The following is a 17,184-nucleotide window of genomic DNA, read 5'->3' as shown; positions in this document are numbered from 1 at the left end:
GTCTCTTTAACATTTCGCACTGAAGGGGTATAATAGTACGCATGACGCATTAATCAACTTGCGACAAACTCTCGTTAAAAATTATCTTTAAAATTTTAAGCTGTCATGAATTCTGCGTGGTCCATACTATTCTAGGAAACTTCGTGGCGAATGGACGTGGCGCTCCTCACGCCGGCTAGGACGAAGCAAACGGCAGGGCGTATCGCATTGTCAACACCGAACATTGGGATAGAGGCCGTAGCAGGGAGCAGGCATTCTCTACTTGTCCTGCCTGAGGCGTGAGCGTATGTCCGTAGTGTTCTACCCAAACAGAACCACCATACACGGGCGGAATTAGCCATCGTACTCTGGTCAAACAGCAAAAAAGGAAGAAAACAAAATAATAAAGAAACAAGAGTGAGAAAAGCTTAGTGTTGTGCAAACTGTAAGCAGTACGTTAATGAACCAGTCAGCGATACACGGAATTCGAAATTACTAGAAAATGGCAAGAGGCGGCAAATATCTTATATATACTATATTTAGACATTTATATAGGCTCCTGTACCCTAAAATATCCTATACAACAGAATTACAGGCAGTATTTGCAAGCATGTAGCGAACAACACCCCTTTCCCCTTCGCTGAATTTATCACTCTCGTCGGCCATGAATGGTCGCACGATTGTTCGCACGGCCGATCGCCGTGGTGCTGTCACCACCATAAGAGGTCCGAGCAGGCCATGTCTCACACTTTTTCGCATCTGGATACATTATGGGCATGATGACGGGATAGTGGGTACCTTCCAATAAAACAAACAATTCCCGCATTAATTTTGTTGCTCAAGATGTTCCCGAGTGCGATTTCGCATTAATGGGAATCGGTATGCTGAAAGTATTAATAACTGCAGCAAGAGAGCAGCACGATTAACAAAAATTATTATTTTGTATAAGTGCGATGAAGCAGCCAGTATATAATGGCCGTCCACTTATTTCGCAACAGTCTTGGTGACAGAAACGAAGGGCTAAAAATAATATAATAAATCGCAATGAAGAAGGAAAAAAATAAAAAGCAAGCACCTGTAAAAAGAAAAAAGAGGCGCAGAAAGAAAACGAAGGCCAAGACGCAGGTATGAACACTTGCCCGTTGTTTTCTTTCCAGCCCCTTCTCATTATTCATTTCGGGCGGAATATGTACGACCTCTTTGAAAAGAAGGAAAGGGACTCGAAAGACGAGTTACACGTGTAAGCATTGAAACGGGGGCTCAAGACTTGCAATATTGATAAGCCTTACTAATATTGTTAGGGGTAGTAATGACAATAAAATTGATTCTTTGTTATGCGTTTGAAGAAATGGCGTCACAGAGACGACGACGTCAGTCATCCATGGACTGAAGGAAAATTGAAGTACACGAAAGCGCAGCGTGCAGGAATACTGAGTAAACCTGATTTAAGGGGCAAAATTTACGATACTAACGCCACATATTGCCTGCCATAAATTGGTGAAGTGTTTTAGAAATATCTGGGAATGGCCGCATTGCAGTAACGTTAGAAGTGATCGTCCCATATGCCACTTCAGTCGACAAAATGAGTGTGTCCTCAAAAACACTCATTTTGCCCGCAGCTTATGTTCATCGGCCTCCGCAGCATGCTTTCCATTGAAACGATTGCGTCGCAGAGGTTGTGGTTACTCCGCCGCCCACCAGTGCGAAGCGGTTTGCTACTCACGCTGCCCATCGTCGTCGTTGCCCTGAAGTCGGCTGCTCACATCCCCCATCTCTTGGGCTCGGTGTTCTCCCCGATGCGAAGAATACGCAAGCTCTCCGGCGCGCAGAAGAAACAGAAACGGTCTTCCTTGGCCGCGGCTCCTCTGCCGGCTACGGAGAGGACGCAAGAGCGAACAGCGATCTGCACCTTGCGGGGTGCTGCGGTGGGCGGCGGCGGCGACTGGTCTTCGCGAACGGGCGTCGAGGAGTGGCCTGCAGCTCGGCGCTCAGACAGCGGCGAACTAGCGTCAGAGTCGGCCGTGTAACAGTGCCCGAGGCCCAGACCGGCGGTCAGCCTCTGCCTGGCAATGATGCATCGCTTGTCAGGCGCAACAACGCTGCTGCGGAGAGCAGCCGCGCACCGCAATGAGGCCTTTGTGCACTGTTTTGATAGGAAGCGCTATGCTTATGGCCTGCAGTATATATGTACTGTAAGTGCCTCCTCCGGGTGGGAGGAATCATTGCGTGAAAAAGTCTTGTCACCTGTTCTGCTGTTGCTCTTACCTTGTTTTTCCTTTTCTTTTCGGGTTAGCTTATTTCATACAAAGGGTTATGTATTTCTTGGCGCATTGTTTACTATTGATAACACTCTATTAATATACACTTGCCGTCATTTGTTCAAGTGACTGATACATACGTGTGACTGATATGTGTACGAAATTGGGGTTATTTTGTGTCCCTTGAGCGTGACTGTTGCTGTTGTGCCCTGCGAGACCAAGATCCAGTCAGGAGACTACCTTCCCCTTTAATCTTGGCACGTAGGCAATACAATGTATTGCCTGAAAAAGTGAATATATTTCAAATTTCAAATCTGAAAAAAAAAATGCTGAATATCTCTTATTTAGGTGCCATGGTGTCATTGTTGTCGTTCTTTCTTTCTTTCTTTTTTAGAAATGCAGCCATTTGTTGTTAGAAATTCAAAGCATCTGCCTGTGCCAAAACACAGGCGGACGCTTGGGTGGATGGACTTTTCCTCAATAAACAGTAGAAATTCGGGCACTTCTAACGTGTATTTCTTCATGCCCTTGTACGGGAGGTCCCTGTACGGACTTCTTGCTGAAGAAATGATAGAACTGCACTATTTCACCAGGAGAACTGGCCATCGTTTCACATTGCAATGAGTTCCAGTGCAATAATACCACGGTCTATGCCGTTTTCTCGAGCAGACAATTTATTTATTTATTTATTTATTTATTTATTTATTTATTTATTTATTTATTTATTTATTTATTTATTTATTTATTTATTTATTTATTTATTTATTTATTTATTTATTTATTTATTTATTTATTTATTTATCCATACAGCAGCCCTTTAGCAAAGCTGTGACAGGAGCGTGTACATGACACACACACACACACAAAACAAAAACAGTGTCAATGACATTAAACATATAAAAAACATGTTGGAATATTATGCGAAGTGTAAAGGCCAAACTACATGTACGCTTGCAGGCGGGCTCGCGCCCGCGCGCCTTGCGTTTGCCGCCCTTCGCGAGGTTATCCGTTCAGGTTATCCTATCTACCTTTACTTGTTTTCTTTCTCTAATCTTCAGTACACCAGCTTCGAACTATCGGAACTATAAAATTTTTGATATGTCGAACTATCGAAATCACCCCAATCGAATCCACGCCGCTCACGTATTCGTTTTCTTTATTATTTTATAATTTCAACATGGGCGGCCTTAAATCATAGTACGCATAGTAATAAGAAACGTAACTCCGCTTCGTACACGAAGTCCAGTAAGGCTCCGTAATGGCCGCCATCTTGAATCCACGTGCTGAAGTCCGCATGCCGGTCACTGCGGAGGTGAGACCAGTCTGAGAAAGGACTTTCGGATATGTCGCGTGCCTGGGCAAGTTCACAGCAGATGGTACACATCCATTTCTTGTGCTACGGTCGTACAGTTCGGGCAGGTGACGTCGTCCTCGATGAAGACCTTCCACTCGCAGGTGACAGCAGGGGTCAGGGTATATCAAAGCTCGGATCCTCCTGAGGGAAATTTCCTCCACCCTTGTTAGGTTGCGGGGGAAGAGGCAGGCACACGGGGTTATGTTGGTATTAATATATGAGGAAGAAACTTGGAGGTTAACAAAGAAACTTCAGAAGAAGTTAAGAACCGTGCAACGAGGGATGGAACGAAATCTTGTAGGCGTAACGTTAAGAGAGAGAGAAAGACAGCGGTGTTCATTAGCTAGCAAACGTGGGTAGCCGATGTTGCACTGACATTAAGGGTAAAAAGACTGAAGCTGAGCAGTTCACGTAATGCGCATAGATAACTGGGGGTCTATTAGAGTCACAAATGGGTGCCATAAGAACAGAGGCCTAGTCGAGGAATAGGAGATATATAGTGGTGTGATGAACTGAGGAAACTCGCAGGCACAGAATGGGGTCAGCTGGCGCAAGACAGTGGTGATCATAGATAGCTGGGAGGGGTCTTCGTCTTGGAGTGGGCACAGATAGGCTGGTTATGACATGTTCCCCAATGAACTCAGTCGCCAGCAAACTTTGTTTAAAATTTTCTAACAAATTGCAATTAATGGATAAATTATGAACTGCAATGAGATATGAGAATTGCTATGACACAATTGGTAATTAAAGGTCCTTCTTTTTAGCTACGTCGTGGGTTTTGCGCTTTAAGGTATGCGTTTAAGGTATAAGGCGAGTCGAGAAGTGAACCGGAGTGAAATATGAGCGAAAATGGCACCTGTGATACTTTTTTGAATCAGCTGGTTTTGTTTTAATATGTTGCAATTTGTTTTCGTTTCGATTTGTGCCATTCTGATAGTGCAGTGTCTTATTGTAGTCAGCCGCCACCGTTCTTTGTCGTAAATTTAAAACCTTCTTAATTAGGCAAAGTTTTTTTTAACCTTATGTATGCATAAGATACAGATACAGACAGGAAAGACGCTCACTTGCAACCAAATTTATTGAAGCTTGTAGAATTCCTTAAGCGTCTACTGCGCGTGCGCGTGGACACCTACCGGACCCCCTCTACAAGCTTTCCCGGCTGTGCACACTTGCCACTGGGCAGACCAAGACGCCGGCTTGAACAAAGAGGCATGCTAACCCGTTTGTCCCTTGCGCCACCGAGGTGGTGTACAGGGTTCCACTCAGATGCGGGAAAGTGTATATAAAGAAAACCGGACGTAGTCTCAACGAAAGATTGAGAGAGCATTCCACGTTCTCGAAGGCTCGCAGTAATGGGGCGCACCTTCCAGTGCACTTCAGGGAGTGCGGTTGCGCTGCTTTCTTCGGTGATGCCAAGGAAGGAAGGAAAAAGTGGAGAAGGAAAGGCAGGGAGGTTAACCAGTTCAGCACAACCGGTTTGCTACCGGTGATGCCAAGGTGATTAGCAAAGTCAGGGGCAGGCTGGAGAGGAAGATATTTGAGGCTAGACGGATAAGCGCTTCAGCAGGTTTGTGTATTAGTAAATCCTCAGTACATCTCACATTTGGCGAGTTGATGATTTTGGGTGTACAACCTTCTACATCACCCCCCCCCCCCCCCCCGCATATGTTTCTCACAGTTTTACCATTTCACATTTGAGTTTACGCGCTGTGTTTTTAAACTATAATATATATGTTTAAATCATTGTGCTTTAAGTAAGGCATCTGTAGATGTATGGATAGGTAATTTTTTGTCTACTTGTCGGCATAATACCTTTCACATGGTCTTCCCCCTTTCCTTATTTGTTTTGTACGTTTTAGTCAGAAGCGATCTGCTTCAATAAACATTTTTAATGCGAAAGCATTAAAAAATCGGCTACCCATTTCGGCTAAAGATCGGCTAGCCATTTACCCATGAAGCGGTAAATCAGGCGAGCGTACAGCGTTAACATCCGATGGCACCAAAACCCACGCGACCAAGTGATGACGTTACGGTCCCGGCGCTGTACCTGCTGCGGCTCGCACTGCCAAATCCCACAGGGAAAAGCCACGGCGTCACCGTAGCCCACACCGAAAAAATTTACTTTGCCCAATCCGAAAATTGAGCTGACCCACGTTCAAAACCGACATGGCCCACTCCCAATATTGATTTGACCCACCCGCAAAATTTGGATGGCCCACACCCAAAAAATTGACTATCCAATTCGAAAATTGACTTGACCCACGTTCAAAACCAACTTGGCCCGCTCCCAAAATTTTCAGTCGCCCGCTCCCAAAATCGGCTTTGCCCACCCGCAAATTTGAGTAGCCCACCCCTAAAATTGACTTTGTCCAATTCGAAGATTGAGTTGACCCAAGTTCAAAACCAACCTGGCCCACTCCCGAAGTTGACTTCGCCCACCCCCAAAATTTGCTTTGCCCAATTCGAGCAAATCACCAAGTGATCACGTCATGTGACAATGCCACGTGACATGGACGTCAAAAAAGTATGGACGTCGATGTAGTTGACACGCCCAGAGTGCACGTAAGGAGACTTAAGTGCCTCTGTAACTTTTTTCAAAGAATGTGGTTATTAGGTAAAATAGCGAGTTCCCATGTAAATCACTTCTACCTCCTGTCTCAGTTTTTTTAGCCCCAGATGAAAGGCTTACTTTTTAGAGTTTGGTGATTGAATCAATAAACGTTGGAGTTATTTATCAGTGGCTCAGTCGCAATTATTTTGAAACAGGGTTTATAGGTTCAACCGCGCAAAAAAATTAGCTTAGTAAGGCTGCATGGCTGCAATTACAAGGAATAGAAGAATAAATAAGAAAGGCGGCTTTTTAAACGCGAAGTCGCCAAACATTCATAGGTCTCATTTTATTAACGTATGCCTATGCTGCAGGAAAAGGCGTTACAGGTGTTATGCAAAACATACCAACAATTTCGAGAATGTCGAAGAAGCGTAGTTTATTAAGTTGCTTTTATTTAGGGCAGATAGGTTGTTACACAAATTAAAGAATAATTGAGCATAAGCTTTCGTTGACCAGTGGGACACCGTCCAAAGTCACCGCTGTTGCACTGCTGCGATCGCAAGCGTACTCGTAAATTTGCCAACAGTATAGCTTTTTCCACTAAAAAATGCAAAGGGATTCGCATTATGGTCGAGGCTTTGTATACCATTAATAGCGGGCGCGCGGGCGAAAGTAAGGTCTCAATTACCTTCCATAAGGAAGAGTTGTCATGCCGGCCCTCGACACTATCACCAGTCGCCAATCCGGCCCTCCAGTTATGTCACAGACCCCGTGAACGAGGTGCAGACGCCGGATCAAATTCCAAAGCCGACTTATCAGCTTCCGAAAATAATCCCACGAAAGCAAGGACAATTAAGAATGGGCCCTCTGGTGTGCCAGCGAACGCCGGTTGCTGTCCAAAGACCGAGTCAGAGCCCAGAGTTGTCAACACAACAAAATATATTCTTTATACAAGGTAGTTACACATACACACTTGCACACTTAGGCTAGACACAACACAATACAATTCAGATGGGTATCCACAAAACACAGGAAAATAATTAACGACAAGCTCTAAGAGTCCAACACGTAAAGTACAAAATGAATAGGAACACTAAGTGTTCAATCGTATTCACCGTGCTAGTCTTGGAGTCAGACGATATCGGCGTAGCTCGGGGCAAAACTCGAAGAAGGAACTTCTTCCGGAAATGCAGACGCTCAATGAACTCGTCGTCTAGCTTGCCGGGGATACCTCTTCTTCCGCAGACGGTGAGCCTTCACGTTACGTCTCTTTACCGGAGTGGTCTGTACTCTCTCTTCTGATTCTCGCACGGCGGTTTTATACTCTGCGTCGGGGTTCTCGAACCTTCCTATCAGAGTCGTGATCCCGTAGCATGGTCAAAGCCTGGGAATCTAGTCAATTCTCGCATCTTCGACCGCCATCGTCGGAGCGTCGTCGAGGGGGGGGGGGGGTGATGACTCATCCCGTTGGCGCACGCTCACGCTGTAGTAATCTCTCTCTCGACTCGCCGGGTGAGAAGGTGTCTCGGCGCCCGTGCTCTCTCTCTCTCTCTCTCTCTCTCTCGTTACCGTCGCTTTGTCTATGGTTCTAGACGTCTAGACTCCGTTGGTCTCGTCGGCTGTTAGAGGCGTATGAGCTCTCCCCCTCTGTTGAAGCTGCCGCGGGCCCGGCGTGTTTCTTTCGCTGGCTTGCGTGACACGCGGCGCGCTTTGCTTACGCGCTCTTTTGTGACAAGTTAATAATTTAGAGAATGCTGGTCTAAGAGAATGGAAAATGGGTCCGACATAACAGATATCGGCGGCTGCATGTTGTCGTGTACTTTGTTAGCTCCGTCTTTGTACACATTGTAGATGAACATTGAAAAGGGAGTTATTGTGAACCATATTTGCCTTCTGATCGACAGAGTAATGTGGGTTTACTGACTAGCTTTAGCTGTTTATTGACACTTAGGGAGTCAGTGTATTTGTGTAATTGGGTGATGCTAGGTAAACATGAGGCTGCCTCAATAGCATCATGCATGGCTTGAGTTCAAGTAGAGTCGCGGACATCCATCATATATTCGTTGTTTCCTTGAAGAGGTAAATGCGTAGAGGCAACCTATGCTGTTCGTCCACAGTCACGTGTAATCGCAGCGTCTTTGTACAAAACGCATTGGTCCAAGGGAACATGAATATACAGCGGTACCTCGGGCTTAAGTTTTTTCTTGCAGCTGATCGATTGTTTATCTGTCATGCAAGTCTATTTTCGGAGCGGGGGGGGGGGGGGGGGCAGTTCATCTACTTGAGTTACAGATAGCGCTTTGTTGTGGACATAGTCGACGATTTCAGCAGCAACAGAAACATGGGCGCTATAACGTAAAGTGATTCCAAACTGTTTTGATTCAAATTTCTGCAATCAGCCTCCACAATTGGCCAAAACATTTACGGGCCACTCCCAACTTCGCCTGTCTGTCACGCGACGTCACGAAAACCGGGATAGCTCCCCATCTGATATAACGTATACACACTGATTATGCATGATTAAACCACACAAAAGAGAAATAATCATTCCTGATTCGACGCCTTTTCACCATTAGCCCTCTGCTATTGGTCCAATGTTTTCTGGCTACGCCCACTTCGCCTGTCTGTCACGCGACCTCACAAAACCGCGAAACCTCCCCACGTCAAAGTGACGTGTACGCGAAAAAAAAATGCATTGATATGTCGAACAAAACTGAATTTTTTTCTGAATAGCCACAGACTGCCCCGTTCAGAAAGGAATAGAAGATGGCTGCCCGCCGATCGCTCAGGCCCTCGCTACTCGCACCTGCCGGTGAGCATGTATTTATTTGCGCATGATGAACCTTTTTGTGTGGCAGTAAAACGTTATCAAGCCCTTTCGGCCTGGATACGACATCGCTCTGCCAACTCTTCCTTGCTAAGGATCCGTTTTAGCGGCATTCTTATCCTTCCGTTGCACGCCGCCTCGATTTTCGGCGAGCCACCGCAAGCTAAGTAAGGCGAAGCGGACCAATCGGAGAAGCCGGCACCACCCTCTTCGTGCGGTTATCTATTTTCACTGTGCTGGCCCGGCAGGGGCGGATCCAGGTTTTTTCTGAGGGGGGGGGGGGGGGGGGTCAGCTTCTGTCAATGATGATGATGATGATGATGATGATAGTAGCCTTTCTTATTTACCGAAATTTACTGTTTTCCTCACGATAAACCCGCGTTTTATACGGCTAATGCAACACCTGTAGCCCTCCGTGGTGGCTCAGTCAGCTCAGGCGTTGAGCACGAGATCGCGGGATAAAATCCCGGCCGCGGCGGCCGCATTTCGATGGAGGCAAAATGGAAAAACGCCCGTGTTCTTGCGTTGTTGTGCAGGTTAAAGAACCCCAGGTGGTCAAAATTAATCCGGAGCCTTCCACTACGGCGTGCCTCATAATCAGAACTGGTTATGGCACGTAAAACCCCAGAAAGAGGAAGAAGACCTGTAGCGAAGCCAGGTATCGGTTTCTCCGAGCTTATAGGAAAAAGACGTTACCCAATACAGCCATGTGCTTGACGGCTGCGCCTGATAATACAGGGTGTTTAAAACTAAGTTTTATGGTTTTCTTAAAGTTAGGCACTGGGAGGCACGCGAAGACCACCTGCGCAAATAAGTTATGTGGCTAGGGGGGCACAAAGTGAGATGATAATTATCGCTGTGAGCAGCCCAATTAACTAAAATTGAACAATTACTTTTTGTTGACTACAGTAAGTGGGTATATGTTTGTATTGAAAACTTAGAGACAGTCGAGTTTCTACACAGTATCAGTCGGAAGAATTATTCTAGCGTGTCCGTGCTCCGAGATATCAGACTCCAAATTTCAATTGTACTGCGCAGAATAATCGAGAATAAAGACGCGACAATTCTCATGAATTCCCGTGAATGATCATGAAGCTCAGTGACCACTTCAGTGGAGGGATGGCGGTGCCATCTTCTCTCTTGAGTCGTGGTGGTGTGTTGACTAGAAGAACGTTCTTGAATACGGGCGTAACGCTCCGCTCCAACGCAGCAACCACTACGCTGGTTGTTTACGATATGCGAATCACTGCGTATGAAGACTCACGACGCCACCTACAAGAATAACGATGTGGCGTAGTAGGCGAGAGCGCGAGCCAGCGTCTTCATGTTTTGTTTCCCACGCGACGTCATCCATTTACACAAGGCGCGCATCTGCTCCCGTTTCTCTAACCACGCGACGCCATCCTAGGCCCGCGCGCTGGCGTTGGCCGCTGACGTCACGCTCCCCCACTTCGCAGCCGCGGCTCGAGGCTTCGCCCCGCTCCGCGAGAACGCCCACTCAGATAAACGGATCCGGTGGGCTTGAGCCTCCTATGCTTAATGTACGACAATAAGACTGCGAAGTTACACTGAAAAACTTGTAGCGTACGAACGGTACTGTGTTCGTACTGGATATTGTCAACGTGTAACTGTGATCACAATGAGTGCTACAGTTAAAAAAAGTTGCCTATGCGTAGTTCTTAGTTTAACTGTTAGTTGTTATTATTTATATATGAACACTTCAGCAAGAGATCTCTTTCATTAAGCAGGTTGGTCGCGGAACCGATGACAGCCAATGAGGCAACCGTTGACACCCCAAGGGGAAACTAAGTTAATCAGGCGCGAAGGCGCTCGAGCGGACCTCGGCGTGCTTGGCAAAAGGGACGTCCCCTCGTTCATTAGACGCCACCGACGGGACGAGTAAGGCACGGCAGGCGCCAGGAGGTCCAAGGTGTTCATGAGAAAAAATAACTACGGCAACTTCGCGACACCATGCACACTCCTACGGAATACAACTAAGCTTGTTAGCGAGCTAGCTTTACTTCTACATGGCTGATACCACTGGTACTCGCGAAAAATACTTTTGAAGAATGCTGGTGGCCATATTTTTTTTTTTTTTTTTGCGACAGGGCCATCCCCCTGTCAGCGAGGGGGCGATGCAGAAATCTGAGGGGGGGGGGGGGGGGGGTCAGGACATCCGGACATCCCCCCTGGATCCGCGCCTGTGGCCCGGCCCCATCGAAACCCTCTCCACTAGAGCGTGCTCCTCGCCTCTTGTCAGCCAATTAGATAAGAAAAACCGCTGAGTGTAGACAATGTTATTGGTTTTGAAAGCGAACCAAAGTGACCTCCTATAAACGAGGAGAGTGTTTGATTGGGTTGTTCAGACAACGCTGTGGGTCATCGCCCGATACTTGCGTCGGTGGTTACGTAAATTTGACGTCAGGAGTTTGGAATCATTTTACGTTATAGCACCCTATGTTGCCTCTTTAAAATGTACGCTCGCTTATGTTTGATTGCCAATTCCGCTATGGTGTTCAGTTGGTCGTGTTCTTGAAGAGTGAACAGAGGGGTAATGCGAGGCAGGGCGCTGACTGGCCTTCATCGCGCCGCGATTAATGATCTCAACCTGGTCCAACTACTTCAATATTAGATGATGAGACTGATCTTCTTGCGTGGCTGAGTAAAGACCAAACAATGTTATGGGCTTTCTCAGTGTGGGCTCCTTCATTTTTTGTCGCAATGCTTCTTACCAAGTAAAGAGTCGACTATGATGGGGGTCTTTATTTTTTTTAATCGTCCAATTTTACGATACTAAAGTTCAAGTATTGACGATGGTTGGTCTTCATCTTTTTCTTTTACCCCCGAAGTTTCATCTGAACCACTTTTGTGCGAATAACGCAGAAACACAGAAATACAGAAACAAGTATTCAAAGTGTATTTCCCGCTTTCCATCGTCTTAGGTGGTCTATTTGCTACGAGTGTGTATGTATGTTACGAGTATGTTCGACATATGTTCAAGCAGTAGCGCTCTCCTCACTTTTTTACTATTGATTTCCGCATTTGATGCTTCTGGATATGCTGCCCTGTTTAGTGAATATTTTATTGCAGCTATGGCCTCTCACTCAAGCATTGTAAAGCCAGTGTGATGTTGCTCTGAACAATTTTTAAAAACTCAAGAACTAACTTAGCGACATACACGTGACCTCCTTGCTACGCTTGTCCTTGACGCCGTTAGGAACAACTTTTATTTATAAGACCCTTTCGCAAGAAAAGAAATGGTTAGCAGTAAACTACCTAGATAGCACTTCTTTTAGTCAACTTTATAGCCTTCCTATGCATGTTCTGATGATTACAGAAGGATGCTCGTCATTACTGTGGTCGAAGAAATGACGCGATTATTACTAGTATAGTGGTGATGCGGCTAAGGCGCAGGCTTTCTGCTGCCACTTACTTTTTTTCGAACAAGAAGCGAGAAGCGAGGCTTTTTGACCAGCAGCCCTGTCTCGCCATTCACGAACGGGGCCGTTCAATTCACTCACGCTGCCACGCACTCTACAAAAAAAAAAAAAAGAGACATATATCCGCCTGACACAAAGGATAAAACGACAGACTGCTCAAGCGCCCATACGCCTGACTACTCGACGCAGGTATTGGGGCTTTCTTGTGGTGTTCTAAATGTAATCGTAAGATAACTTGCATTTTACGTCTTGAAGCTACACCGGACGAAGTACTGAAATATTTCGCATTGATTTAGACGATTCGCTTGGGATGCCGGCATCTCAGTGCACTGCAACTTTCGTATATACTGTTCCTGTCGATGTTTAGGGTGGCCATAGCGACACCTTGCTTAAAAGTAAAACGCCGTAGCCGCTGAGCCAGGGCGAAGGATTTTGGAATTTTACATGCACAGGCAACATCAACCAATTCTAGAATTGATTTCTAGCGCGAGATCTCACAACACAAAACGAAGTAAGAACTACGGTGCCCACAAGACATAGACGGTTCCAAGCCTCATCAATGCTCCAACAGCATTGGTCTCACTAGGCAAACCCCGGCCAGACGCTTATGCAGACCTGCCTCGAGGACGACTATTAAATATTCAGTGCAGTCCGAGAAAAAAATATAAACAGTTAGTTCAGCTTCTGCGAAAGCCAGCATCATTGGCAGAATAGTAGTGTCTGACAAAAGTGGTGATTGTTTTGGCATGCGTCCTGCGGCACTTGTAGCGTTGTGGAATCCGTGCTTTAGCCTGGCGTTATGGGGGTGTGGGAAGCACATTTTACATATGCTGTGACCTATAGATTTCTGATCACTCCCTTTTTACCATTATCCAGCCCCCTTCCCAATGGCGTCAAAGTTCACAGTTATACCCGGCGAATGCTGTACCGCTGCGGTCATCGCATCCCTTGACCGAGACTTGCTGGAACATTCGAGGTAGCCGACCCCTCACCTAGCCGCCTCGACATAGAACCACACAAAGGCCTGCATTTACTGACGGCGGGAGCTTCCGCCAAGCATTGATTCCCATTTAGTAACCGGGCACCTGGCGGGGAATCGCTTGTACCCGTTTCACCGGTGGGTGCCCGGTGGTGGGGTTCGAACCCAGCACCTCCCGCAGCCGGGTCGGACGCGCTAACCGTTGGCCATGGCTGCGGTGAACGTTTAGAGGGATTTCACTAGCGCTTATGAGTCCCTCGCTATGCGCTACCATTTGTCGAAAGTGCCCAGTCCACTGTCCTTGTGGTCAGAACTGCCGCCGAGCCGTATGGTGGGACTTCAGCGGTACTACTTGTTCTCCTAGGCATTAAGGTGTGAGGACCAGAGCTCTTCCCACCTTGCTGAGCCCGAAGCCAGATGGTGTCACATTCGTAGGTGATCGGGAATATTTTAGAAGCGGCGTACACACAATAGATTGTGACACCTCATGAGAGCTGTAAAGGTTTGCGTATTCACAGCCTCCGAAGCGTCAGCTGTGAATACGTGTACTGTTGTAAAGGTTATTTCTGGGCCACGCGTAGCTGTGCTTTAAGCCTGTAGACTGACCGCAACTTATGTGCTTTCGTCATGTTTCAAAGAGGGAAGGCTTTTGATGGATTCCTACAAGCTCAACTGAATGAGCGAAAGATGAGCTTCTCGGTTTTTAAGAAGCATTACGTTCTACCTGCTGAACAACTGTTAAAAATACGAAGAGTTGAGTTAATATAAACATGATCAAGTCCACGCATCTGCGCATCCTGCCACGGTAGTGCCATGGCGCGCGGTCAGCCTAGCGAAACATTGCCGTCGAAAATTCTTTCTGCGCGTCTTCAAAGAGAACCGTTCAATTTTGCAGCTGCGCTGAAGAGTTGTAAAACGCTCCTATTCCGTTTGACAGGCCCAATTCGTTCTGGATAACGCTACGCTCAGTTACACCTGGAACTGTATATACGAGTAGAATCAGTCACCGGAACCGTAGAAGGAATTCGAGATCTTTGGAGATGTGTGTGGTTCTCGGAGTCCTTTACTTAAGAGGGCGAAGGAGGTGAGGGGGGGGGGGGGGGTGCTCTCCAAGCGCGCATGACTGAGTGGCATTAAATATCGACAATGCCCACCACTAGAACGGGGAGACAAGAACTTGAATCGACGTCTGTCTGTCTATCAAAACACAAACGCTAAACACCAAATATTACAATTTTGCGAGAGGTGTTCTACTTATGGTATCCTCGGATAGTAGCCATGATCCTCCGAATCTGGGCGGAGTGATTCCGGAGACACTCTGGATTCAAGTAGGAGATATCTTCCGCCGAACGAACAACCGGCTGCTTTAGGGAACAGTGAGAGGGAAGAAAGCGAAAGCTGAGGGGAAAGCAACAACTAGATTAAATCGTAAAATTGTCCAAGTTGTCTGAAACTGCTGACAGGGAGTCAAGACCTTTCGCAGCGGCTCAAATCTTGCGGCCTTCGCCTCTAAATGGCCCCGATATGACTAGTAATAGCCTGCGCCATCTGTGCGTAAAATTGCCCGACTTGTTTTAGAGGCAGTGTCGGAAGCACCGGCTTCAGAACCGCCGTTCGAAGGCAGCAGCCTGTGAAAGTATGGAAACACATGTCCCTTGCTGTCGCCCGTTGTCGATTCTGTTGACGTAAAACTCTTTCTTTTAGCAGCAGTGTAATGGCTGACCTGCGCGGCGCCCATAATGGTTTTTCGAAATTAATCTCGAACTTTGTCGGCGACGTTTTCCACTTCTGTAAGCGGCAATAATAGCTCTTTTCCAGAACGACACAGCTTTGGCGTGTTAACAATAAAATCCGCGCTGCTTATAGACCACAGCCTCACGTTGCGGAATTCCGCAATCATTAGAAATTGCGGACAAGAACGACTCGTTTAAGATGATAGTATATAGTTATAATTACAAGATTGTGCCTTCAAATAACATGAGTGTATGTGTGAAGATAGGTTATTTTGTCTAAACGTTCACTCCGGGCTGTGGCTGCTCTTCTTAATCGGTGTCGTTTAGTTCCTTTAGTGTAGAGCATGCGTTCACACAAGTGACCTTGCGGACGCGCATCCTTGTCTGGCTGCCCGTGATTGAAAGCAGTAATTGCTAGTAAACGTTTTTTTTTTTTTTCCTGCGCACATGAACACACTGATCGCGAAAGACAGCTCCTGTTTACACGAACACATAGCTCGGTGGGCTGACAGGCGACCTTGAAAACGGAACCTGAAGAAGCCGCTTCCTTGGAGAAAGACACGGGAGCCGCAGGTGCGCGAGCCACCTTCGCCGCTCCCTTCTTATTTCTCTTTTGCAGCTCCGCTCTCTCGCACGCCGTGGTTTTCCCGTACCACAGTGCCGGACAATGAAAGCTCTGATAGAGTCAGTGGTTAAGCAAAACTCGAAACATGGCCAGCGCTCGTTCGATGCATTGTGCTTAGCGGCACTGTGACACCGCGGAGGACATTCTCCACCGTCGACCCAGCTGCTGCTGCGCACGCTCGACGCTGCACGGGTGTCGCAGGTAGCGGTAGGCAGCTGTGCGACCGAACACACTGCAGACGCACGCAAAACAGACGGCTGCGACAATGGAAACGACAGTGTGCATTGTGTTGAGGCGCAGCTTCATGGCTACAAGCCTTCTTGCGCGGAGAGCAAGAGTGCGCTGAGAATAGTCCCCATTTCTTAAAAGTGGACGGCGTCCGTTTTACGCCTTCGGTTATTCGATGTGTTTCGATGGCGATTAGTGAACGCACGTATATACTTAGAGCAAAGAAAGAAGTGCACAGCAGGCACGAGACATGAAATTACGTATTCTTAGCAGCCTCCTGTAACCACTTTGTTGGACTGCTATAGTTTCCGGTCAGTTCACAGAAGCGCACCTTAAGCGCGCCTTCCTATCCACCCATTTGACAACCGCTTTTGGCCAAAGACGAAAAGTAGAGGCCAGAATTATCCATGGCGAAAAACTAGCATTATAATACGACAGCAATTATATGGACACTTCAGGCGAATTTTCGTCATCGCCTTCGCCGTGATGTTGCATATAAAGTGAAAGTGCGATAACATCCTATCATACCTCGCGCGCCGTAAGCTGTGGGTGCGAGAGTGAGCCGAGAAGGATGGTTGCTCGATGAGAGCCGTCTTCCCGTACGCCAAATATTGGAAGTCACGTGATCAAGCGCGCGCTATGGGCATAGGGAGCCATACGAGCGCGTGTCTCTTCCTCTAGCCCGCCGTGGCTGCGCACAGCTGTCCGCGCGGCTGAGCGCCTACGCGGGCCACGCGCCGTATCATGGAGGTAAACTGCGGCGGGTGAACGTTAAGGCGAGCCGAGATGGCTGGTGCCTTGATTCGCGTTGCGTTACAGCGCACCTAGTGTTGGAGGTCGCACAATCACAAGTTTCCGAGACGCGGGGAAGCGAGAGGCAACACGAAGCGATCGCTCACCGTTTCAGGAGCTCTTCCTCACGCTAGCGTTGACGGCGAGCGTTTGTAGTCATAAAGTGAGATCTGTTTATGTTTTCCTGTGGGCGCGCGACACCATGTTTGTTAATTTAATTAGTGAGCGACTGTTTATTACAATTTACACGGCCGATAAAACTACAAACCTTACTTCACGTAGTTGTTTCATACTTTGCGATTGCTATCAATGCTTAACCTTCCAGGCGAAACTGAGACATTTTTAAAACGAAGAAACAAACAAAATTACACCGGTTGCCATAAAAAACGCCGTTAGGATGATACCGAAGAACCTCCAT

General features: G+C 47.1%; 1 protein-coding gene across 1 annotated transcript in view; it reads right to left on the bottom strand.

Moving 5' to 3' along the window:
- LOC119436144 (annulin) overlaps positions 1-2,024 on the bottom strand; it is a 42,232-nt gene extending 40,208 nt beyond the window's left edge. Inside the window, exon 1 of the mRNA XM_037702906.2 lies at positions 1,703-2,024. Within this exon, the coding sequence (XP_037558834.1) occupies positions 1,703-1,751 (49 nt within the window). The 5' untranslated portion in view covers positions 1,752-2,024. The remainder of the gene's footprint in view (positions 1-1,702) is intronic.
- Positions 2,025-17,184: the final 15,160 nt, after the last annotated feature.

This window comes from Dermacentor silvarum, chromosome 1 (genome assembly GCF_013339745.2).
Source record: "Dermacentor silvarum isolate Dsil-2018 chromosome 1, BIME_Dsil_1.4, whole genome shotgun sequence".
Lineage (NCBI taxonomy): Eukaryota > Metazoa > Arthropoda > Arachnida > Ixodida > Ixodidae > Dermacentor > Dermacentor silvarum.
Note: the sequence above shows the minus strand (reverse complement) of the source record. Positions and strands in the feature narration are given on the sequence as shown.